General features: G+C 33.1%; 1 protein-coding gene across 3 annotated transcripts in view; it reads left to right on the forward strand.

Annotated features, from left to right (window-relative positions):
* LOC145261243 (phospholipid scramblase 2-like) overlaps window positions 1-26,643 on the forward strand; it is a 144,797-nt gene that overhangs the window by 110,366 nt on the left and 7,788 nt on the right. For all 3 annotated transcript variants that reach the window (XM_080119626.1, XM_080119627.1, XM_080119628.1), the window contains exons 6-10: window positions 2,750-2,826; window positions 15,285-15,415; window positions 18,109-18,229; window positions 20,869-20,971; window positions 26,300-26,358. In XM_080119626.1, coding sequence (XP_079975752.1) covers window positions 2,750-2,826; window positions 15,285-15,415; window positions 18,109-18,229; window positions 20,869-20,971; window positions 26,300-26,358 — 491 coding nt within the window. The remainder of the gene's footprint in view (window positions 1-2,749; window positions 2,827-15,284; window positions 15,416-18,108; window positions 18,230-20,868; window positions 20,972-26,299; window positions 26,359-26,643) is intronic.

Raw genomic sequence — 26,643 nt, forward strand, 5'->3', positions numbered from 1 at the left:
ATTGGCACGTGTACAGTTTAATCAAGACATTATAAAATGAAAATATCGAAAGAAAGGTTATATTGTGCATATCCGTTTTGGACTGAAGATCTCCGAAAAAAAATTTAATTTAATTTGATCGAGTAGTTTTTTTTTTTTTATTTAAAAAATTTTTTTTTTTACAGCAGAAAAACACGTTTTTATGAGAGCGCGTTGCAGTCAGCCATTCTAGAAATTTTTAACATGCCATGGGGAGATAACGGCATGTAAAACGCCGACACTCCCTCCCCATCTTTATTACTAGCTTTTCTTCCTAAACATCAAACCTTTTGTTTTTTCGCTGTAAAAAAAAAAAAATACTTGATGAAATTGAGTGAAATTTTTTTTTGGAGAACTTCATTCCATAACGGATACGTACAACATAACCATTTTTCGATATTTTCATTTTTTAATGTCTTGATTAAACTGTGCAAGTACTGATTAATTAAAGTTTTGTTTACATGTGAAAACAAAAGGGCGCAAAAAAATAAAAAGATTATCTCCCTTGAATGTTAATGGATATTTTATTTTTAAAATAAGAGGTGAAAAATCTAAACCTAAATATGTGATTATTGCTTAAATTTCAACTAAATTTTGAATGTACGTATATTAGCAGTAAAAATTATAATAAAGCTCCACCTAAGTTGTAAATTTTAAAAAAATATGAAATTATATTTCCTTTTATTACTTTTAGGTTAGTTTTGTATGGTCAATCTGAGTTTGTAACTAATGAATCCCATATGCTATTGAACTCTATGCTGGGTCGATCTTTTCTATCTATAATTTTCACTTCATCCCTTAAGAAGAATTGCATTCCTTTTTCTCTCCATATATGGGCAGCCACACCTGGTTTTTCAATCTGTCCACATGTTACAGCTTTTTGTTGTTCTTTTAGTTTTACTTTTAGTGGCCAACAAGTCTCACTTTTGTAAAGTTTTCCATATTCATACGAAATATCTTGAACAGTGTTTTGTCATGAATCTTTTGGTCGGGTGGGACGGAGTTGGGCTTAATTCACATCAGAAGTTTTCGGAGAGTCTAGTTGCTCCAGAATACTGCCCTGATGTCATATGAACTGCATATTTAAAAGTTTTTGGACATGTCTTTCATATGTGGTATGCAACCTGTGGTGAGGTTTTGGATGGTGTCATTTGGTTCAGAGTTTTTGAGCTGATGTCATGCTCTCTGGATAGTCGTTTTCATGAAGGGTTTCTCTTGAATTGCCCATCTCTTTCATATGTAATGTTATTACTACATATTGCTTTTACTAAGTCTCTCTCTCTCTCTGTCTCTCTCTCTCTCTCTCTCTCTCTCTCTATATATATATATATATATATATATATATATATATAATATTATTTCAGTTGAATTAAAAGTCGGTCAATTTAGCTCTTATGCGTAGATCATCGTATAACGATTAGATCACTGTCTGTCTGGCGTAAATGAACACTTAACATTAAGTTGTTTAAAATTCAACGTTATTTCAAGCGGTTAATGGTAGCCGAATGGATTAGGTCTCCGCTAATTGAGCCAGAGATGTCTCGTGATACGGGGTTCGAATCGTTCGACTGGTAGTAATCGTGACACCCTGCACTGAAGATTCCTGAAAGGATGAAACACTAGTGTCTGTAGGTATTTAATTATTAAAGTAAAAAAATAATTATAATTATATATATATATATATATATATATATATATATATATATATTTATTTTAATTTAAAAAATAAAAAAAAAATACTTATAGTAATAATTATGTCAGCCCCTTTAAGAACTCGGTTCTTATTGTTGAGCATTTTTAAGTTCATATTAAAGTCGGTCACTTAAGCTCACGTGCGCAGATCATGTTATGATCGTAAGATCACTCTCGTCGTCTTGACATTTATGCTCTATATAAATGTTAATTTCAACTGTATTTCTTGCGGTTAACGTTGGCTGTGCAGTTTGTTCCTTGCTAATGGAGTTGGAGATGGCTTTGTGGCTGGGTTTGAATCTCTCGACCGGTTGTAGTCGTAACTCTCTATATTGATGATTCCTGAAAGGATAAAACACTAGTGTCTGTAGGTATTAAAAAAAAATATAATTGTGCGTGTATAATATATATATGTGTGTGTGCGTGTATATTAGTGAGGGGACGATTCCAATAATTTTTCTAATTCCAATACAATTACCAATTCTGATTTTTTTTTATAAATCTCAAAATATTTAACTATAAATTCCCGATTCCGATTTCCTATAAATCTCTAAATATCTAAGTATGAAAGTGTTATTTTGTCTCGATTACCATAAAAACACACCTTAAATGTGCCAATATTTTCTCAAACGTGAAACACACTTGTGAGTGGGATGATCTAGAGATTTCAGTCTTATCGGAAGTTTAAAACAATAAATATTTATTTTATTATTACTACAAGCAGTGGAAGATGTTTCTTGAATCAAATAAAAAAAACAATAATTTAAGGAATCGGTTCTGGCTACAGAAAATAGGCTCAAATTTTTTCGATTCCGATTCTCTAACAAGCTCTGATTTTTCCGATTCCAATTCTGATTAATCGTCCCAACAGTAGTATATATATATATATATATATATATATATATATATATATATGTGTGTGTGTTATAATTTAGTCTTGTTGTATAGACGTACACTGTTATTCATTTTTATAGAAATGAATCTGATTTGTTCTTATAAATTAACTCATGAAAGTCATATTTATTTTTTTTTTTTTCAGAATCCGATGCTTGTATGCGACAATGCTGTGGAAATTCTCGTGGTTTTATTATGCACGTCACTGACAATATGGGCAGAGTAAGTTCTTTGAATTGATATTTTATACACTAACCATATTGGCACAGATACCATAATATTTAGTTTGCTTCACCTTATCATCACAAAGGTTCATAAAAAAATTTCTTCAACGTTAAATAACCCATGGGTGGTTGATATGCTGCAAAACAAATCAAACCAGTTTTCTGTCATAACATGGGGTTTTATTTGACTCATATGTAAACTCTAACTACTACTACTACTATTACACTTTGCGGTAATTGCACCAAATCCGGAGATAATTGCACAAACTAAAAAAGTGCTCTTTATATGCGTGGTTGCCAGAAGAGCACTTTTAGCTAGTTGTCGCAATTACCCCAAAGTATGATACTACTACTACTACAAAACGTAGGAAGATATGTGCAGAAGTAATCTGAAAAAAAAAAAAAAAAAAAAATTATTAAGGACACAAGAGAAAAAATTGTGGATTTATGAAGAAAATAGATTAAATGGTGTTCACATCCAAATTTTATCAAAATAAAAGAATGCGAGGTGATGTTGATCTAGTGGTTAATGAGACAAACTGACAACCTGGGTGTCTCAAGTTCGAATCCAGTTGATTCCACGAAAATCACTTTCATATAGGAAGTTGGCTACCTTCACATGGTCCCTCCTGTAATCCCTGATATTTTTCTAGAAACAATTCTGATGAGAAAAATATCGGAAACCAATGCCAACAAGAGAATCTTCGGATTCATGTGATATGCTGATGAATAAAAGTTGAAATTGAAAAGAATTTCATTATATTTAATCATTTTTTTTTTTTTTTTTTAATTTAAAAATTTTTTTTTTTTATCTAAAAAAAAAAAAAAATTTTTTTTTTTTTTAAATTTTTTTGTACAATAAATCAGATGATTAATCACACTTTGATCAAAGGTAAGAAAATAATAGCATGTGGGGAAAGTTGCAGCAGCAGAGGATGGCTGGCTTGCGAAGAGATTAGCAGCAGCAGCAGCATTAGCTGAAAAATGCGCATATGCAAATTAGGAAGTGCGCGTAGGAAGAAAAAGGCGGGGGGGGGGGATGAGAAAAAATGCACCACATGATCGGGAGAAGAAAAGTGCGTGTTGAAGAAAATAGACGTGTAAAGTCGAGGACAAGAATGGGCCAGCATGAGGTCGGAGAAGAGAAGTATACATCGGGCAAGATGATGGCGAGAGACATTTAAGTGGTGTCGAAACAATAACGGATATAAAAAACTTTTGTTAAAGAAGAAAAAATGCAGACCCAAATTTTTACTTATTTCCTTTGTATGTACGTTACAATGGTACAAAGAATTTTTGTTTTTGCAGATGAGAAATTGAAAACAAACAAAATATACAGTAATAACTAAAGACAGAAGGTGACGGTGGTTAATGTCACAGACTGATGACCTGGGTGTTCTAAGTTCGAATCTAGTTTGTTTCACAAAATCACTTTCTCTTAGGATGTTGGCAACGTTCATGTGGTCACTCCCGTAAGTACCCGATGTCTTTCTAATAAGAATTTCTGACTAGAAAAATATCGGGAAAACCATCGCCAACAATAGAATCTTCGGATTCATCTGATATGATGATTTAGCTAAGATGAGAAAATTTCATTTTCTACCGACCTGCATAGTTTTACATTTCTCAAACTTTTTGCGTTTTTTTTTTAATTTTAAATTCAGAATTTTATTTCTTTCTTTCTTCTTTTTTTTTTTTTTTTTTTTGTTTTTGAAGGCTTTTAAAAACTAATGGGCAAATATAAGCTTCAAGATATTGCAGCTTATGTGTGAAATAAAAACGTTGAAACATTTTCAGTAGGTTACGATTATACAGATTGTGTGAAAACTCAGTTTTAATGTGTTTAGCGATCCTTTAAGTTTTTTTTAATTTTGATTTTGCTCGTAGATGCTAAAAGCCACAAGTGATAGTGATAATATTGGATGGAGTATACGTTAGAGTGGAATGGGGCCACAAGTGGATGGTAACATTTAATGCTACTAAGACTAAGCGTCTTTCCTTTAACACTTGGGGAGGCTGCATGCTTTCACAAGCTTCTGGCCATGACCTTTACTCCTGATCTAAAATGGAATACGTACATCAAATCCATTGCCAAGGTCACTGGAAAAATGATGAGATCCTTCTATCGATCCAGTAGATATCTACCTGCTGATGCAATTCTCTACCTATAAGAGCCAGGTACATCCAAGGATTGCTGTCACATCTGGGCAAGAGCTGCTAGGAAGATCTTATCCTGCCTTGACAGAGTTCAGAATAGACCATAGCCTAGTGGGGGATACCCTTTTCTCTTCCCTGCAACATCTTCTCACAGAAGATACATTGTGAGCCTGTCTCTGTTTTATCGTTATTTTCATGGCAAGTGCTCGTCTGAGCTCCAATCTATGATCTCTCCTTAGGACTGCACACCTGTGGAACTCTTTCGTTTACCAGCTTTCCAGCTGAGTACGATATGGCCGTCTTCAAGTCCAATATAAACAAGTTCTTGATGAGCTGTTCCCCTCAAGTAATCCAATTTACCAAATTTCCACTACTAACGATTACTATGATATTGTTCTTTTGACCGCTGTATACTCTTTAACCCTTATCCTCGAGTGGCTTCTGGGCCTTGATAAGTGGTGATTCTCTCGTTAAAAAACCCCCCAAAAAACCTTATCAACCACCAATTGCCATAACAAATAACATCCAACCTGAGAGCTCATCATTCAAAATCCTTAACTTAAAATTCACAGGAAATATGAAATACATTGAGGACATTGCTAAGGCTGCTGCAAAGAAGGTGGGCGCCATTTACCATGCTAGAATATTATTTGCACCTGAGAATATGCTATAACTCTACATTCGCCTATACATGGAATATTGTTGCCATGTCTAGGCTGCTACAGTCCCTCCTTCTCAAACAAGATCCAAAAAGAGTATTCAACCTAACAGGTCCCACACTATTGGACAAGCTCCAACCCCCAACCCTATCACCGTGCCTGCCTTACAAGTGTTTTAATGGAATGTTCTCTGATGAAATTGTAGCACTTGTGCCCCCTGTACACACTTCATACCAACCTGACAAGCAACAAAATCACACCCCTTCACTTTAAGGGTCCCTAAGATGGTGGAAAATCTTCTACTCTAATAATTTCTTCAGTTGAACTGCTAGACTTTGCAATTCCGTTCCTGTTTTCTGCTTCCCTGACTATACACATGTGCAGTATAAATGTAATGTGAACAAACATCTTGCTACTGAACTCATCACAATCATTTGTTAGACATGATCCCAAATGATCTTAAATTTTATTGCAACAATTATTTGTTGTATTCATCCCCCCCACTCAATTTTTTTTTTAGAGCTATTAATCTTAGTACATCATTTTCATTTGTCATCTTTTCTTTTTGGTTAAACAAAAAATAAAAAAATAAAAATTTTATTTTGAGATTAAAGTGTTCAATTGACACTGTTCATTTTTTTTTTTCTAGAAATGCAACTAATACCTTGAATTTGGTATTTTGATTTAAAAAATTTTTCTAAATTTTAATTTTGATTTTTGTTTAATTTAAATTAAATGTTAAAAACTTTTTTTGATTTTTAAAATTTTATTTTTATAAATTTGGATGTTTGTTTTTATTTTTATATTTTATTTTCTTATTTTTATTTAATTTTTTTTAAATAATTTTTATTTTAAACTTATTTAAAAAAATTTTTATTTTTTAAATTTGGATTTTTTTTAATTTGGGTGTTTTGGTGATTGTTCAGAATAACAAAAATGGAAAAATTAAATTTCAACTGAAAGCAATGTTTTCTATTTAACTACAATTTTGAAATTTGTAAAATAATTGCATAAACAATTTATTTTTATTATCCAGTTACCTCCCCTGCTGTCATATCTGTATATTATTTAGGCAAAACTTGCTATTTGCTTAAAAAATATTTTCATTAATAATTAATGCTCTACTTTATCATTTTTCGTAAATTTTAGATATGTCACTAATTTCGACATAATTAAGTAGATAACATTGGATTTTAATTGTAATTCAATTTTGATTTTCCTTATTATTCTGAACAACCACCGATTTATTTATGTATTTATTAAATTTTTTAAATTAATTTTTTTCTCCTTATATTTATTTTGTTTTTATCTCTGCAATTAATAATGGCGATGGTACAAATTAGTTTTCTTTTTGTTTAATTTTATTGAATTTTTTTCTCTTTGGCTGAAATATTGGCTGCAGATATTTTTTTACCTCCTCTGGATCTGGTTGAACAGAATTCTTTTCAGTTAAGTCAGAAATTGCAGGCTTTATTTGGCCTTATATGAAAGCTGCTTTAAAAAGTTCTTGGAAGCAAATTGCTTGTCATAAATATCTCTTTTACCAATTTTATTCTTTGTGGCACTTCATAAATTTTATAATTGCATTTGCTGCTTTATCTTTTTTGAGGGGAGGTGTCTGCTTACTGAATGCAACGTCTCTCTTGAAGTTCTTTTGGTCATTGTACTTGACCTGCAAGACTTTGAACACCCAGTGTTTGTTTACACTGGTGATATTTTAAACCAATCCATTTCAGATGAAAACATTAATACATACTTAAGTGTCATGGTGGAATGAATATAAATTCCAAAAAATGATGAAAAATGATCCAGTAGAAGATGTGCTGGATGTGTATTTTTAACAAAAACATCATCCACAATTATGTTCTGTTTAAAAATGACGGACCTTTAATTTAAGTCAAGGCAGATAAGTCAGTTTGTAATAATTTGAATTGGTCGCACAGCTTTTTTCACATTAACCCATATATAACTCGAGAATTCAATACATTCTACGTTTACTTGTAATTATTTTTCTACTGGATCTTTTTTTTTTTTTTTTTTTTGTAATTTTTGGGAATTTATACTAATTTCGTAGACATGTAAGTATGTAATATCTTCATCTGAAATGCATTGGTTTAAAAGATCACCAATGTAAATTATTTATTTATTTATTTTTTAATTTTCTAGTATAAATAAATGAAAAGACATACGTTTTATTTGTCACGGAAACCAATAACTATCAAACCAAAACAAAGGGAGATAATTAAGATTTCTGAAAGATTTACTCTAAACGTCTTTTTATCTGTTTACCTTTCAACACATATTCTTAGCCTCACATATGGGTCCGAATGTTATTCTATGTATTTTCAAATATTGTTGACTTAATTTCTTTTTAAAACAAAAGTGACCGGTCGTATAGAACGCCATGCTATGAGGTGACTCTTTATATACATATCACAGTACACCATTGGACCATCTGTAAAACATTTAATATCGAATTTAGCTGCAAGTCCTAAGAAACATATGCTGTTATATTACGAGCCTGTTGCAGAGAATTCATGTATAAATTTTATCGGCTTCACTTTGTCAGATACATACAAATGTATACACTCTATCTGTCTGTTTCTCTGCACCTTAGTCACACATGCTTGTTGAAATACTATATTTCAAAATATATAGAATATTATTTTGAGCCACACCTTAGGATGGAAAGATAAATAAATGGAAATGCATATTTTTTTTTGGGTGGGGTGGGGTGGGGAAATTGATAAGTAACAAAACAAAGGGAGGTAATTATAATAAATATATAATATATTATATATATAGATAGTGATATTTACATCTAGATTTAAAAGGAAATTGATAACAAAACAAAGGGAGGTAATTATATATATAGTAATAAATAGTGATATTTACATCTAGATTTAAAAGTAGGTTTAACGCTGCTAAAGTTCATACTAGAATTGTCTGCAAGGACCTGTGATTCAGTCGTTAGAGTACTTGAAAAAATTTGATTATAAAGTGACCTTCGTCTGAAGGTTGAACGTTTAATCCTCAGTGCGGGCCACTGAAAAATACAATTGCAAATTACTTACTCTATCCAGTCATGGCTGATGGAATGAGTAAGTAATTAAAGTATTCTGTTTGAAATTCTGTGCAGATTCTCGAGTTGTAGAGAAAGGTCCCCCTGAGTTTGACAGTAACATCTGAAGGTTGGAGTTTACATTAACGTTGTGAATATGACACTTAGCAGCCAAAGAATCCAAATAATATGAGTGTGTTTTATGAGAAAGAGAGAGAGAGGCGGGAATGGAAATAAGAAAGAAAGTAAAAAGGAAAAAAAAAATTAAACTAGAACAACAGAGAGAAAGAGAAGATAAAGTGACAGAGGGGGGGGGGGGTAAAAGTAAAAAAAAAAAGAGGTTAAAAAAATGAAAAGAAGAATAGGGAGAAAGATCATAATAGAGAGATGGGGCAGAAAAATAGAGACAGGAAGAGTGTTTGAATAATAAGAGTGAAAGATTGAGGAAGAGTGTGGTAGAACAGAAACAGAAAGATTCAAATTGTGAAGGAAGTAAGATGATCAACTATAGTTGAGGGCAATCCAAAGGTTCCCTTTTCATTCGCTACTACACCTCTTGGTTGGAATATGAGATAATGGGCAAATGTTTGGCATCCCCAGCTTGAACAAACTAAGAAGAACAAAATTAAAAGAATAACTGTAGAAAAAGGCGCCATTTTTTGTACAGGATTGTTTCTTGATCCTGATTTTTAATGCTGCTTAGCAAGCGAGCATCACATACCATTTTTGAGTTTTTGATATGACTCGACCAAGAATTGAACTCCGCACCTTTGACCTATTTGTGAACACTACTTATAATATCCCTGCAGGTATGGAACCAAATAGTAGCCGCTTACATCCAAGTGGCAACATACCTTATCTGGCATGAAAAAACCCCCAAAGTTTTGCCATGAGTAGCTTGTACTATAGAACGGAATATGTGCAACCTATTTGGGGTGAAGCGATTTGATCGTGTGTTCCGTAAGTGTGTTACGTAAGTGTATACAAATAAAAACTATATTCACAGCATTAAATAAACCCAAAAGGTTGAAATGGCGTAAAGCAAATAAATATATAATAAGCCGAATGATTTGGCTGATAAGCAATCAAGTTCTTGGTTATTGCTGCATTTCAAATTGCAGTGCTAGTGTACGAAAGGGTTCCAAATTTCTGGCCTCTTTCTGACCTTGGAAAATTTAGGTCACGTGACTGGTTTCACATCAAATGACATAGAATTAACATGGATATAAGAAGCATGAACAAGATTTGGGGTACACATAATGATGCAAAACTAGCCTTTATTGCTCACAGTGTAGTATCTGTTCTGATGCTACACTTAAGTTAATTTTGTCCTTAGTCAATGTAAGAGGCAGCCTTTCTATATTAAGGCAATTTTTATTTTTGAGTAGTTCCAGAGTGCTCCTTTTTGGGGAGCTGGTTTTCTCCCACATTAAAAACGACCTTGTGTCACATTTTGCTTTTGTGGGGAAGCAAATAAATCTCAATAAAGTTAGAAGCGAAATTCTTATGTGTTCAATTTGTCAAAGAGAAATGACAGCGGTGAAACGGTCCAATACGCAATGTTGGAGATGCCCTTCAAATAAAGGCACATTTCAAATAAAGGCACATTTCAAATAAAGGCACATTTCAAATAAAGGCACATTTCCATAAAAACATTAAAGGTTGCCACTACAGACTTTCATTCAACTTTTTTTTTTCATTTGTTGTCTATAGTAATAAATGCCTGAAAATTTGTTGATTTAAAAAAAAAAATTTGTTTTTAATTTTAGTTTATTTCTGCTGGAGTTATAAGATCCAAATTATAAACTTGCAAAAGATAAAAGTAACTAATAAAGGAAAAAAATAGAAAAAAAGTTTTTTGTTTTATAAAAAAAAAAAAAAGTTTTGGGGGTCGCACAAATGAAAAAAAAAAGGAGGCTATGTCATTAGATTGGTAAACTGGTCATTTGATATCACCTGACCTAAATTTATTTTATGTTGAAATTATAACTATAATTACCTCCCTTTGTTTAATACTTATCACTTTCCATAACAAAAATACATATTTTCATTAAAAAAAAAAAGAAGAAATTGGTGCTGGTTTACATTGGTGGTCTTTTAAACCAACCTATGTTAGCATGGGAACAGATGTTAAATGATGATGATGGCTGTATGACATGGACATGCAGATGGGGTGGTTGCAGGGGTGCCCAAGCACCTACCTCATTACTCCTGTTTTAAAAGTACCCTTTTCAGAGGAAGTTTTTCCACTTAAGTACCTACCCTGAAAAAGTTCTCTACATGTCACTGCTGTATAAGCCAGGCTATAATGCATTTGCAGAGTCGTAAATAAAACCTACATTACTTAAAATTTTCTTATTTTTAAAAAACTATTGTTTTGTTTCTAAAATAAAAAAAACAAATCGGATATTTCAATTGGGGTGGAGGGGTAATTAAAAGACTGCACAGATTAAAAAAAAATGACCCTATATATCATTTGATGGGACAACAGTCAGCTAATACCACACAACCTACATTTTCCAAGGCCAGAAATTTGACATACCTTTCATAAACTAGTAATCAAATCGCTTTTATCTTTTGCTGCTTGAATTTTCTTCCAGGGTGTTGTTTATTAACAATTGACAACCTTATAAACCCTTATCCTTAAGTGGCCTTTGGGCCTTGATAAGTGGTAATTTATTAATAAAAACAAAAGCAAATGTATCTGGCATAAAATTATACAGGATATATATCTATATATCTATATATATATATATATATATAACTCCAGGTTAATATTTTTCAGAAGTGAAGTAACCAATGAAATTTTAGCACTGCTAATGCAAGAGTGCTCAATACTGAAGTAGGGCAAGAGGAAACGCCTGACTGAACTTTTTTATCGGCAATATCGCCTAAGGAGGTCTCTAGTTACTTGTAAGTGGTTAGACTAAAATATGCTCATGAATATGTAGTGACAGTTACACATGAAAATTAAAATGTCATATCGATGTTCAAAGACGCACAAATTGAATAAAAGTAAAAGTTAAAGGAAAATATTGGTAAAATTAGGATTAATTATTTTACTAGCAAAATGAATGAGAAGCGATTACGCAAAAAAGAATGGAAATTAAAAAAATGTTGTAAGGGGTGTATCCTAAGTGATACGTTTATTTCTCTCTCTTCTGCACACCTCAACATGCCAACATGTTTCAAAATGTCTGCTGCAAAGCAACGCACTGCTACAACACAAAGCCATGTGTCCAAAAAAAAAAAAAAAAAATAGTGCAACGCACTGCTGCAACACAAAGCAATGTGTCCAAAAAAAAAAAAATCCTCCTCAACTCCAAGCGACCTGCTTTATGAAGCCTGGCGCACCTCATTTGCATGCATGTAGCGCAACTTTGCAATATCGTCCGAGACCGTGTGTGTTAAAACCTCACATACGCCATATTGAATCTCTTTTCATCCCAACCCGCAGGAAAGACAGACACGAGGGCATTTGAAAGGTAGGCTGTTTCTATTTTCCCCACAAAAAAAAATGAAATTTTTTTATTTTAAAAGTTTTTGACAAAAAAAAGCAGATCTATTAACCATTGCTAATAAAATAATAATGCAGTTTCGGAACAAGTTTCTAGAGCGCCAATAGTTAAAACATTTCAAGATGGAATTGAATGGATTCAAAAAGTGGATATTTTGGGAACTATTTTAAACTAGTTAAGATGGAGGTGCTCGGTGTTGTCTGGTCATAAAATATGGTTAAATAATAAAAAAAGAAAAAAAGGGACTTTAATACCGTCTTATGTTATTAAAAGAAAAAAAAATACCATGTGGTGGACGTGTGTAAGAAAGTTGAGAATTTGAAAAGATGCGAGAGAGAAAAAATTAAAAAAAAAAAATGGTGCATACTGGACGTGAACTTACATAACTTAAGTTCGTAAGCGAGCATGTTACAGATCGGACCACAACGACACAAGATGTTATGACGTTGCAAATTTAACTTTTTAAAACGAAACAACGAATCAAACATTCATGCATGCACAATTAACAAACAGCGTCGGAACCAACGTTTTACGACACTGCCCCCTTCAAACAAAACAACATGAAATGATGATTTTTTTTTCTAAATTTTTTTTAGGTGTCTGAAAGATCACTCTTTCTAATAGTACCACGTTCATATTACTTTAATACTTAGGACTTTTCCCCAGTCATAGCCGATGGAACGAGAGCCTGCTACCTCTATAGATTAAATGAAGGGTTCCATCCAAAATTCTGTGCAGATTGAAAAAGTTCGGAGGTTGCATGAACTGAAATGTTGCGAAGATCACACTCAATAATCAATAATAAAATATTTCATAACATTCTTTGGTTTTCTAAAATTTTCAAATTAACCTTATGAAATAATGTGACCAAAATTTGTGTTTGGTTTTTCAAAGAATTGAAAACAAAATTAAATATTCAGTAAAAATCGTGTTTTTTTTTTTTTTTTTTACATGGAGGTCACCACTTATCAAGGCCCAAAGACCACTCAGGGATAAGGGTTATTGCATGTACAGTAATCAGTGAGATAGTATTGTAGTAATCATTAGTATTGCGGGTTTTGATAGAGTGTCTTACTTAAGGAGGCGGTTTGTCAGGAGTTTGTTTATGTTGGACTTGAAGACGTCCAAGTTGTAGTCAGGTGGGAAACAGGCAAGTGGCAGAGAGTTCCACTGGCATGCAGTTCTAAGAAAGAAGCTTTGCTCATGGAATCTACATTTGGATTTAGGCACAGATAAAGAGTGGGGAAAATTATTGACAGTAGTTTCAGCCAGACAGGTGTTTCTCGTGAAAGATTGGCGAGGGGGGGGCGAGGGATTGGGGCTCAGACGAGCACCTGCCATGGAAATAACGATAAAACAAAGACAGGCTCGCAACGTCTCTTCTGTGGGAGAGAGGTTGCAGGGAAGAGTAAAGGGCATCCCCCACTATACCACAAAGTCTATTTTGTACTCTGTCAAGGCAGAATAGGCTGTTTTTAGCAGCTCCTGCCCAGATGTGGCAACAGTAATCCATCCTTGGATGTACTTTTATACAGATAGAGAATTGCATCAGTAGTGAGATATCTTCTGGAGCGGTAGAAGGATCCCACCATTTTCCCAGTGTCCCTGGCAACAGATTTGATGTACGTGTTCCATTTCCGATCAGAAGTAAAGGTCAAGCCCAGAAGCTTGTCAAAACATGGAGCCTCCCCAAGACGAGAGCCATCCATTTCAATTGATGCCAGATGGGGATCAGAGCATTGATGATGTAAAGATAGAAGCTTGGTTTTGGATGCATTAAAAGTAACCAGCCACCTCTTCCCCCATTGTACTATGCGCTCAAGATCAGAGGAGAGAGAATCAGAGAGAACTTTGTCATTTACGGCCTTTGATATGTTGCCATAGATGGTCGTGTCATCAGCATAGATGTCAACGAATGATTTAAGTATGTGTTTTGGGAGATAATTGATGTAGATCAGGAAGAGAGTTGGGCCTAGGATGGACCCGTGGGGGACTCCAGCATAAATACTGTGGGAAGGTGGTGGTGGGGATGTGTTGTTTTTGTCATACTTTTTTCCTTTTTCACAGTTAAACATTTGTTGCATAGGGGACATTCATATTGATGAAGGGGAGAAGAGAGAGGAGAGAGACATTTATTTTGATTACTGTACACGCAATAACCCTTATCCCTGAGTGGCTTTCGGGCCTTGATAAGTTGTGACCCCATGTAAAAAAAACAAAAAACATTTATACATTCTATAGTCTGTGGTTTCTTATTACATTATTATATTGTAGAGAGGATGAGATGAGGGGGTGATCAGTTCTTACAACACAGAAGAGGACAGTCATTACTTATGATAAAGAGGGGGACACATTACTTGGAAGAGTTATTCAAAGTTCATTAAAGATGATTACACATTATCTTTGTTGTAGAAAGACGACACACAGTTAGGGCAGTTACAAAAATATGAAATGTTCTTTTATTCCATTTGACCGGTCGAAATGATGATCACATCCAGGAATTCAAAGTCGACTACATGAGTAAAACTTTGTCCCTCGCTTCCAAAGGGACCCTCCTCTGACCATGTCAGCTCTGTCTCCTATCTTCGTCTCCAACTCTGTCTAACTCATCTTCGACTCTAGCTCCTATATTGAGAATTCATTTCTCCCATGACGTTATACGTGTGTCCAAAAACGTGATCGACCCACATGGCTTGAACATGCGTGGTTCGCACATGTTTCCCAACCATTTCTGCAGACAAAGAATTCTTACTATCCTATTTTTCGACCTAACTTATTTTTCAATATGTTTTTAATTTGCTATTGTTCGTTCTTCTCTAACTGACCTTATTTTAATACAGTTTTCATAAAAAGAATTGAACAATTAAAATTCCTTTTCCAACAACATCTCTAAACTCTTTTATGTGAAACTGAACAATGCGAAATTCCTTTCTGAATCTATTCCTGAACCTTTCTTACTTATCTAATGTTTGTCTTATTTACAAGAAAAAGGTTCTTTTCTTGTAACACATTTTTAATGCTTGTTTTTCTTTTTTCTTAAGAATTTTTTTTTTTTTTTTAGGAAGTCATGCGAGTAACACGAGAGTTCAAATGCTGCGTTGGTTGCAGCTGGTGTGCTTGCTGTGAGTCTTGCGCGCTGACCGTTAGTGTGGAAGCTCCTGTCGGAACTGTTGTCGGGAAGGTCAAACAAACGTAGGTATTACGTTTCATAAGTTTTTAGATTGTATTATTTTGACTACTCGTCTTTAATTTAAGAATTCACTGTTTTTTTTAAACGCTGTTTAAATATGAAATACAAAATTCAAACTTTAACGGTTTTAAGAACAAAACTAGCGATGATAATGCTTAGATGTTGTTGAACGTTTGATTGTTTAATACAGTGTGAGCGTTGGGCGACGCGTGTTTCATATAATATTAAACACTGTTGATATATGTATACAAAATTCAAACTTTAACAGTTTTAAGATCAAAACTAATGCAGACATTTTTTTTTTTTTTTTTTTTTTAATAAATAAATATATTTATTTATTAAAAAAATTAAATATTTTGAATTATAACAAATTCTTCATCAGAAAAATACAGCTGTTTTATTATTATTATTTTTTTTTTTAATTTTTTTTTTTATTTTATTAAAAACATATCTGCACTAGTTTTGGTCTTAAAACCGTTAACAGTTCTTCTCCGCCTCCTCCTTATCCTTCTTCTTCCCCTCTTTCTTCTTTGTCAGTCAATATCGGTTTTTCAATATTTAAGACATAATGAGTTATGTCTGTTGGGGACAGGACGTCTGCAGTGTTTTAGATGATTCCGTCCCCATATATATAATGGTGAATGAATATATTTAATGGTAGAGGAATTAAAAAGACAAAAGGTCGCATAATGAAGACGAAAATATACCGCTATATATCAACGAAATAAATGCAATTTATTTGCATAAATATATACAGGAAAGAGTAATAGAAAGAATCAGAGTTCATGAAAGATGAGTAACGTTACTTGCGGTTGACTGTCTAGTCAGGGCGCGGTGGTGGCTCATGGCTCCACCGGAGCGGTGTTTGTCACATCTTGACTGGTCGAGCGTTCAGCGGAAAAAAGGGTGAAATATGAGAAACAGGAAGTGACGCAGCTAGGTCGCTCTTCTGAGTTAAAGGGCGACAATCGAGTTAGGCTGAGAGCGTTCAACTCCCACATGTCCCTTGTTTTCTGTCTTTGGGCTAAGCTCCTCCTCATATTTCAGTATGAATAAAACTATCAATTCAGTTCAATTCAATTTATTTCGACAAAAAAAAATTAAGAAAATAACGAATGCTTCAATTGTCGTGTAGGGAAAATGATGGTAAAAATTTACAGAGAAGAGGACATAATAATTGTTACTGCAACATTGATATTTGATTCCGAATAGTCGCTTTTCGTGGTTTGTGGCACTATATTCCTAAGAAAACTAAAATGTAGTTTGAGTTCATTCCTTTCAGAAAATTGTTATTGCCATGATTATTTTTCAGAAAGTAGACTGCTTTGTTGTTGGCAGAAAAATATCAATTACTATGCCCACCATTTTTGTTGTCCATATTAAATAACAATTAAAATGGCCACTATCTTTGGTACTACCAGGAAATATTACCTCTTACTGCAGTTACTGTAATTTACATTTAATGTCGTTTACATCTAATGTAAACAAGTTTATTCTAAAAGTAAATGATCCTGTTACAATTTTTCATATGCAATAAAAGTACAACAGAATCTCTGCGTCGTCTTATACCACAGAGCATGTCCAAACATGAGCTTTCAAAATTTATTTAACATTCATAGAAATGCCGCCATCTTTGTTATCAACAAATGTTAGCTTTCACTACCTATACATTAAAATGAAAATAAATTTCAGCAACTTCTTATATCAGTGTGTGTGTGTGTGTGTGTCAGTTACTTTGTTAGTATTTATAGTGAGAGATAGTTTGCAATATAATTATAGTTCATCAATCATTAACTAGTAATTATATTATAATAATTATACTAAAAAGTAACGATAAAGACAAAAAGCCTAATGCCATCTTTGTTAGCAGCAAATGTTATTAATACAATACCTAGTATCAAATATGATGTAAACAAAAAAAAAAGTTTTTCAAGAAATAATTTTGTTATAGATTTTTTTATACACATTGAAAAAAAATCTCTGTCAATACTCTGTTGGATAAAGTGAATTTATTTGGTGTATATTCAAGGTGTATACAGCAATTAATTTCAACGTTTATGTCTTATGCAATGATTAATAGCTGGATAAATTTACATATGGTTACATTTAAGTTTTAATATACAGTAGAACAGCATTAATCTGTTCTGGAGTTGAGATCATAAGGTGAAATCGCTGTATGATGGGGCCTAAGCAAAATTTTATAAAGTACATGTTAAAAATTAGTAACAAAATACAGTACAGTATATAATACACATGTATATAATCAAATAACATAATAAATAATACCATAAGGTGGAGCAAATACCGTAACCAGGCACCGGAAAAACATTGTATCCCGAAATACTATCCCGGCACCACTGTATCTTGGGGTTCTACTGCAATACTATTTTATATGTTTTTCTTTGAATAATAATGTTTGTTATATTTGCAAGGAAAGACAAAATTAGGGCTGAATTGTTTACGCAAATCTTGTTTGCTGAAAGTGAATTTAAATCTGTTTTTAAACTATGAACAAATTTATGAATGATAAAAAAAGTATTTCTCAAGAGATAGCCTCAAAACAAAACTACGAAAAAGTGTATTGACGTTAAAGTGCACTAAAAATCAAATCTGACATGTACGGAAAGGAGGTAGATTTAGACTGAGATGAAGATGAGATTCTTTGGTTATCTTGATTTTTACATATGTTTTTCAGGTGTAGCTGTTTAGAACCTACATATGACATCACAACTCCTGATGATGAAGTTGTCCTCAAAATAAAGGGACCCCTTTGTATATGGCAAGGACCTTGCTGTGTTGGAGATCAAAAGTTCAAAGTAAGTAACATTTATAAAATAATTTCTATCATTTCATTTTGATTTATGACTTATCATATTTATGACTTATTTTAATTCATGTCTTATTTTACTTTGTTGTATTTTACTTTGTTGTATTTTACTTTTTCTAATTTTAATTTATGACTTGTGTTAATTTATGACTTGTTAATTTATGACTTGTTAATTTATGACTTGTGTTAATTTATGACTTGTGTTAATGTATAACATATTTAATCATGATTAAGCATATTTATTTATGACTATCATTTTTATGACCAAATTAGAAGAATCAAGTTTTATCGTTATAGATGGAATCCTTAATCTAAAAGTTAATGTAGTTTTAAAATAATGTAAAGTCAGAAAAGATAGAATTTTCCAAAGTAATTAATAAAAATGGATGAATTCTTTTCTAAGAAACCAGAAAGTATTTTCATGGATGTTATTTAAGTAAATTATTTTTCATAAGTATTTTTGTTTTTTTACTTCACAAAACTAATCTGTAAAATGGCTGAATTTTTTGCATTCTAGTGGAATTAATGTCATTCATAAGCTAATTTTTTTTTAAATAAGCTATTGTTTATGAACAAGATTTTTATTTTATAAATTGATTCATAAAAAAATGGCGGAATTGTATTACAGCATAACCCGTATATAAGAGAGATGTTGTATTGTCCCAAATTATAGCCTGTGTTAATATATAGGGTAACTAATATATATATATATATATATATATATATATATATATATATATAAGAAACTAGGATATGACCTCCCTGATAAAATTGTTTCGAAGATGGGTATATTTGCCGATGACACCACTCTCTATAACAGATATGAGGGGAAAACAAATGAACACATATCCAAGGAAATGGCAGAAACGCTAGAGGATGACCTCCAATCTGTAGTGGAATGGGGACAAAAATGGATGGTCACATTCAATGCTGCTAAGACTAAGCTTGTTTCCTTCAATAACTACAAGAAACCTTCTCTATCACCAATAGCAATGGCCAAGAACACATTGCCTGAAAGTACTTCTTTTAAACTCCTCGGCCTAACGTTTACAGGGAATATGAACTGGAATAGATATTGAGAGCATTGCCAAGGCTGCTGCAAGGAATGTTGCTCTCTCTACCGTGCTAGAAAACTACTTACACCTGACAGTATCCTATACCTCTATAAGGCCACCATTCGCCCACGTATGGAGTACTATTTTTTATTATCTTTTTTTTTTTTTTTTAATAATTATAATTCGGATCTTTATTTTTTTATTATCTTTTTTTTTTTTTTGATTATTATAATTCGAATCTTTGTTGATCTCAATGTGGTTTAATGTAGAGTGCATATGACATAATATTTTGTGAAAAATTCTTTTCTTCAGATGTGGTTTTCCCTTCAGTTTTATTCTGCAAAGGAGACCGTTGAGATCAGTACAGTAGAAAATGAGTTAATATTTATATTAGATCAGTATTTTACTTGTAGTTTTACTATAAAATTCCAACATTTCGTTTGAGCATTTCAAACAGTTTAATTTCAAGGAAGAAAGTATACATTTAATTTTCAGTGTCAAGTATTGATTAAAAATAAATATTTATGAAATAGTAATAGTGTATCCCCGCCTTTTATGCACTTTAGTCGTTTTACAAGTTGTAACATTTAATGCTACTAAGACTAAACTTCTTTCCTTTAACAACTACACAAAAAAAACCCTTCTCAACTACTGATTGCTGTGACAAATAAATAACATCCTACCTGAGAGCTCCTCTTTCAACTCTTCACAGGCAACATGAATTGGAACAAAGACATTGAAGATATTGCAAAGGTTGCTGCAAAGAAGGTGGACTCCCTCTACCATGCTAGAAAGTCATTCACACCAGAGAGTATCCTATATCTTTAAACAATCACAATTCGCTCATGCATGGAGTATTGTTGCCAAATCTGGGCTTGTGCCTCTACTAATAGTTGTTCACTCTTAGACAACATCCAAAAATGAATTTCAAATTTAAGAGATCCCACATTGTCAGCCAAACTCCAACCTCTGTCCCATCACTGCACTTTCATATCTGTTTTATGAGTACTTTAATGAAATTTGCTCTGAACTCATAGCATTTGTACCACCTTGATGTACATACTCCTGACTAACCCAGTAAGCAGTAAAATTCCAGCCTTTCATTATAGAGGCCCCTAGATGCCAAAAAACCTGTTATTCTAATACACTGCTATACTTCCTACTTCCCTGACTGGACTAACCTACGGAAGTCTAATTGCAATGTGAACAGACATCTTGCTGCTCAACCCTCCACAATCCCAATAGTAGCCCATTACATTCTAAGTAGCAATATGCCGCTGTTTGGGATAAAAAAGAGTAAAAAATAAAATAAAAGTATTTGGGCTGAGTCTTTGTTTTCATGTACAATTTCACCCAAGAATAAAATAACTGACTTATATATTAAAGAATGGAAAAGCATTATGGTGGAATTTTATTTTGTAACAACATTTTTTTTTAAAGGCTTTTTTTTTTTCACTGACTTGCTTGTTTGGCTGTGGCGTGTAATTTTTTGAGAGAAGGGTATGCCTTGTTTGAGTTGAAAAGGTATTTAAAAAAAATTATTTTATTTTCCTTTTGTTTGTGTTCTTTCCAGGTTTACAATTCCGATGAAACCGCTAAAGTTGGTAAAATCAGTAAACAATGGACAGGTTTGGTGAAAGAAATATTTACCAAAGCCGATAACTTTGGCGTCTCTTGTAAGTATTAGCAGACCAACTTCATCTGCATCACAATTTGTTAGGAAAATTATTTTAAGAATAGCTTAAACTTTAACACTTACTTTTTTGAACACCTTTGTAAGAAAAAGAAATTCTTAGCCAAGTCAAATCATTGCGCATATTTAAAACAATTATATATATATATATATATATATATAATAAATTCCACAGCTAAACAATGTCGCAGCCTACAAGAGCCATGACAGTCAATGAACCGGAAGCCCAAGACTCATGTTTCACCCTCATTTGGGCTCATCAGTTAGACACATCCGAACTCGGGATTCGAAACTCGAGCCTCTTGCATGTGAGGCAAGGACTCTGCCAACTAAGCAAACGCTCCGCATACAAGAAATTCTATTAACTAACACAGATCAAGCAAACCTGACTGTGAAATGGACCTACTTCGTCTTGACAAGGGACCCGGTCATCCAACCAGCTAATAACCCCAAGCCGATGTCTCACAAGTAGGAGTTTCAACTCGAAAGTACTGTCTTTCCTTTAGAAAGAGTTTTGTTGACTTTTATTGGTGGAAGAATTTTTTTAGATATTGACTTGTAAAAAAACGTCTGCTTAATTAATGCAGAGTGTTAAAAAAATCACTGAAGGGTTTTGAACTTAAATAGATTCTTTATTTTTTGTATCTTTCTGTAATTTTAACACAATCTGAGTAAGACGTTGGGAAATTTAAAAAAATAAATGCAAAATTCAAACACTGTTCAATCATAAAAAATAATGAATTTTAAATGTTGTTCATTTTCAGCTTCGCATATTTGTGCACTTTCCAAAATATTATTCATGACAGATTGCAGAATCTCTGGATTGCAATTTAACTCCCTTATTTCGTTCCTGATATTTTCCTTCAATTCTTGCAAGATTTGGGGTTTGTTAACACAGACTCTTTCACAATGTTTCGAATTGTGTGGTGAGTTGTGACTATTAGGTTGGTGCAAAAATAATGTTGTTTTTTCATATATAGTTGAACGTAAAAAAACGACATTATTTTTGCACCAACATACTATCTCTTGCATGAAAATGCTGTCAATAAGTTCTTTGAGTCAAAACAATTGACCTCTGATTTTGTTAAAACAATTTCACAACTTGCATACGCTGTTCAATGTTATACTTACCAATAATTAATTTCCAAAAATATTATTTGTAAAATATCTGAAATAGAGAAAAAAATAATCATTAATGGTAAAATGACAAAGATTTTCAAACCTTCAGTTACTTTTTGGACACTCTATACAAGCGCAAAAGACAGCCTTTAATTTTAACCAATAAAAAAACGTCCTTGTAATTATTCATAAAAATTAACATAAGAGACAAAATGTTATTTTATTTATTTATATTTAATAATTTTATCTTACTTTGCAAATTATATCGAAGGAATACATTTTATTTCTAACAATCATGTGAAACAGATTATCCCACGCATGTTAACAGTTTAATGTAAAAGTTGATCAGTTCATATACGAAAGATGATCCAGTCTGTTAACAAACCCCAAATCTTGCAAGAATTGAAGGTAATGCCTCTTATCTTTTTTCTTCCAACCAAATTGATCAAAGGGTATTGCAAATTGCATTGTTATGATGATTGAACTTATGCATTCATGACCTAAAAGTTTATCTCTCCGTTGCAGATATTGACAGTGCGAGACTCTGAGAAAGCAACTCCTTTCATGAACGTGTGTCAGAAGCAGAATTGTGTCATTCGATTCTTGGCAAAAATATTAAGAATGATGGTGACTATGTAGAAAAATAAATTCTGGAGCACAAAAGATCACTCGTTTTAATGATACCACTTCCGTCTTTGTAGCTCTTTTAACTTTTTACTGTTTTCCATAATTGTTGTCTTATCACGTTTTGGCCAACTAATCACCTGGCCATCTTTGGGTAGGATTGAAACTGCAATTTTCAGACAATGCTTACCTGGAACTGTAGAGATTCAACGCCGAAGAAGGCCATAGGAATAGTTGGCCGAAACATGGTGAAATAACAGCTATGAAGATGAGGATAACAGTCCGCAAATAAATAAATGTACAAATGACTTATTTCAAAGGATTCCAATAAAATATTTGATGCAGTTTGTTTGAAATAAAACCTTTTTTGGGCATCAGTACTGAGAATCTCATTAAATTCTTCAATCAGAAAGTCTGTTCTCAACATGCAGACATAGAGCGTAAGCCTGAAGACTCTGAGAGACGTGGATTCCAATGACATTGCTATTTTTAAAGAAGAGACTTGGTTGGTTCGACCATTTTGCAACACAGGAGCATTCATCCATGAAACAATAGCTCCAGAATCACTACCAGATTTGCGAATATGCCTGGGAGGCCAGCTGGAGATGTGGTTACATACCATCAAAGTGGACTTCGAACCTACCTCCGCTCCACAAGTTTATGATGTTTGTTACTGGTCCCAAGTCTAGCTGCTTATAACTATCTTTTCCACTGAGGACAGTCGTGCTTGGTTTGCGTTCATTCATGATGTTAATTTTTATTTTTTATTTTGGACTATTAGTCTCATCTTTATTAGTTGTTCTTTTTTTTTTTGATCTTTTTATTGGTTCACAACGTTTCGGCCAACTTCCTCTGGCCTTCGTCAGGTGGTAAGCGCGACAGATAGGAACTTCGAATCTCCTAACTGCATTCTCAGCCATCACTGCCATCCGTAGTTGTTGTCGTCTCACCACATTTTTGACCAATTAACCTCTGGCACGCTTTGGGTGGGATTGAAACCGCTATCTTCAGACAATGTTCATCTGGAACCGTAGAGTTAGGAGATTCAAAGTTCCTATCCGTCGCAGTTACCACCTGACGAAGGCCAGAGGAAGTTGGCCAAAACGTTGTGAACCAATAAAAAGATCCAAAAAGAACAACTAATAAAGATGAGACTAATAGTCCGAAATAAAAAATAAAAATTAACATATAATGCTCATCTCAAAGAAAAAATGAATTCCAATTAAGGAATAATATATATATTCATTCAGGATGTTGTGTGTTCTATGGAAGGAGCCGGCTCAATCCAAACTGGGTGAATGCCACCAAAGCCAAATTTGGCTTTAAAAAGGACTAATCTGGCACTCCTGGACAAGAATATTGGTGATCTCCCTTTGATGTAACGTTGTTTTCAAATATCATAATAATATATGATCATCGTGGTAATGGTGAAAGAAAGGAACTCGTAATTTTGATGTACAGCAAAGAAAGTTAGGTGAAAAAAACGTTAGGTGAAAAAAACGTTAGGTGAAAAAACGGCAATGTTCAAAAGAAAAAGGGGGAAAAAAATTGTCTGCCAAGTGGTACTGGACTGAAGGAGTAAATTAAAGATTGTCTCTTACAATGTGATTTTATTATTTTTATTGAACTATGTAGCACAATATTATTTTCTAAGTATTTATTAGTATTTATTAATTTATCTCATTTAGGTCATTTCTATATTTAAAATATGAGGGATGATATTTTCATAGAAATGTTATAAACTCCTATTTTCTGTGTTATTAGTTTTTCTGTCCAAAAACTAATTTTTTGCACTATCCAGAAAAATCTCAACTTTAGCAAAACACTTTTTGATTAAATATTCCACCGAATTTCCATGGGTCCTTCCTGTATAAAATATTTTTTTTAAATTTAAACTTTCCTGTTTAAGAAATTTCTTATTTACTTTTTTAACTTCACTGATTCACATTTTAGATGAATACTAGCGGGGAAGGGGGTGGGTACCCGGCGTTGCCCAGGTGTTTGTCAGGCGAAGGTTGGAACTTTAAAATGATACCAATCTCATGAAAATCTGTGACCCGTGTCGAAAGTTTTTGTGAGACATACAAGCACACATACATACATACAAACATATACACATTTTCACTTTTATATATATTAGTGCAAAAACAAGTGAAACTTTTTTTTTTCCGCCATTCTTGACACTGTACACTAGTTTTATTTATAAAAGAGGAAGTTTGTCTGCTTTCTTTATAAATGAATGTACAATCAAATTGCGTTTGAAGGTTGTTAATTGGATGTAGCATTCTCCAAGATTGGCGAAGACGTCCGGAAGGCCAGCTTAAGATGTAGATATACACCATCAAAGCTGACGTTGAACCTACATCTGGTCCACAGGTCTACGGTGTTCGCTACTGGTCCTGTCATTGACTGATCATTACCATTTTAGCCATTGTGGACTATTGTGTGTGGTTTGCGTTCATCTGGGACGCAGTGTGTTCTATGGAAGGAGCTGGCTCAACCCATTCTGAGTGAATGCCATCAAAACGTTTTAGGATTGTCTCTAAGATTCTAGAATTTTTTGCTGATGATCTTTTAAACCAACGCATTTCAGGTGTAAACATTATTACATACTTACATGTCATGATGAAATTCTAATTCCAAAAATTACAAAATATGGTCAAGTAAAAAAATAATTACGAGTAAAAAATTAAATAAATAAAATGTATCAAATTATTGAATTTTATTGTTTGCTTTAATGTGGAAGGGATGTTCGACCAATTCAGTATGACAAATGAACTTATCTCCCTTGATTTTTAATTAAGGGTCCGCCATTTATAAACGCAGTATGTCAGAACATAATTGTGGCTGATTGTTTTTTTTTTTTTTTTTTTGTTAAAAATACATCTAGCACATCTTCTACTGGATCGTGGTTTGTAATTTTTTAAATTTATACTAATTTTCACATGACACATGTTTTCACCTGAAATGCGTTGGTTTTAAAGCATCACTCATCTACACAAACACCAAAATTATTTTCAGATTTCCTATGGCCATTGTGACGACCATTGTTTATTTTTAATGAGGATAAAAATGGAAAAAGGAAAAAATATGGTGTTCAACAAACATAAAAACTTTGAAGAGGGGGGGGGATGTTGTGATATGGTTCATACCATATGATTTCCGGTTGCTTGGAGATATAAAAGACAGATCATGCAGGAGAGTGTGTATGACATTAACATGGATTCATAGTTAATACCTATGCTTTGTAAATATGTCTTGTTTTTGTTCAACTACTTAATAAAGTAGTTATCTATTTTTTTTTTGTGTGCAATGTAACAGTCACAACACTATATTTATTTTGAGTTCCTTGGCATTTTTGTTTCTATCCTCTTTGTCCAAACCAATGAGTTTTAAAATGGTAACCAAGTTTGCTGAATCCAAGGCTTGTTGTTGGATAATACTCTAGATAATTGAGTGACAGTGTTCGTCTGACACTCACGTCACATGTAACTGCACTTTTGTATCTGGAACTTTTGTTTTCGATTTTCATAATTTTAGTTCAAACAAATCTTTCTTTTTCTTTCAGTCCCAATGGATCTTGATATAAAAATGAAAGCCACAATGATTGGTGCTGTTTTTCTCATTGTAAGTATCTCTCTCTCTTTTTCTCTTTCTCTCTTTTTCTTTCTCTCCCTCTCTTTTCTCTTCTCTCTCTCTTTTCTATCTCTCTCTCTCTCTCTCTTTTCTATCTCTCTCTCTCTCTCTCTTCTATCTCTCTCTCTCTTTTCTATCTCTCTCTCTCTTTTCTATCTCTCTCTCTCTTTTCTATCCCTCTCTCTCTTTTCTATCCCTCTTCTCTTTCTCATTGTCTCTCTTTCTCTCATGTCTCTTTCTCTCCCCTATCTCTCTCATTCTCTCTCATTCTCTCTC

The sequence above is a fragment of the Euprymna scolopes genome, chromosome 37 (genome assembly GCF_053919585.1).
Source record: "Euprymna scolopes isolate OS-2025 chromosome 37, ASM5391958v1, whole genome shotgun sequence".
In the NCBI taxonomy this organism is placed as follows: Eukaryota; Metazoa; Mollusca; class Cephalopoda; order Sepiida; family Sepiolidae; genus Euprymna; species Euprymna scolopes.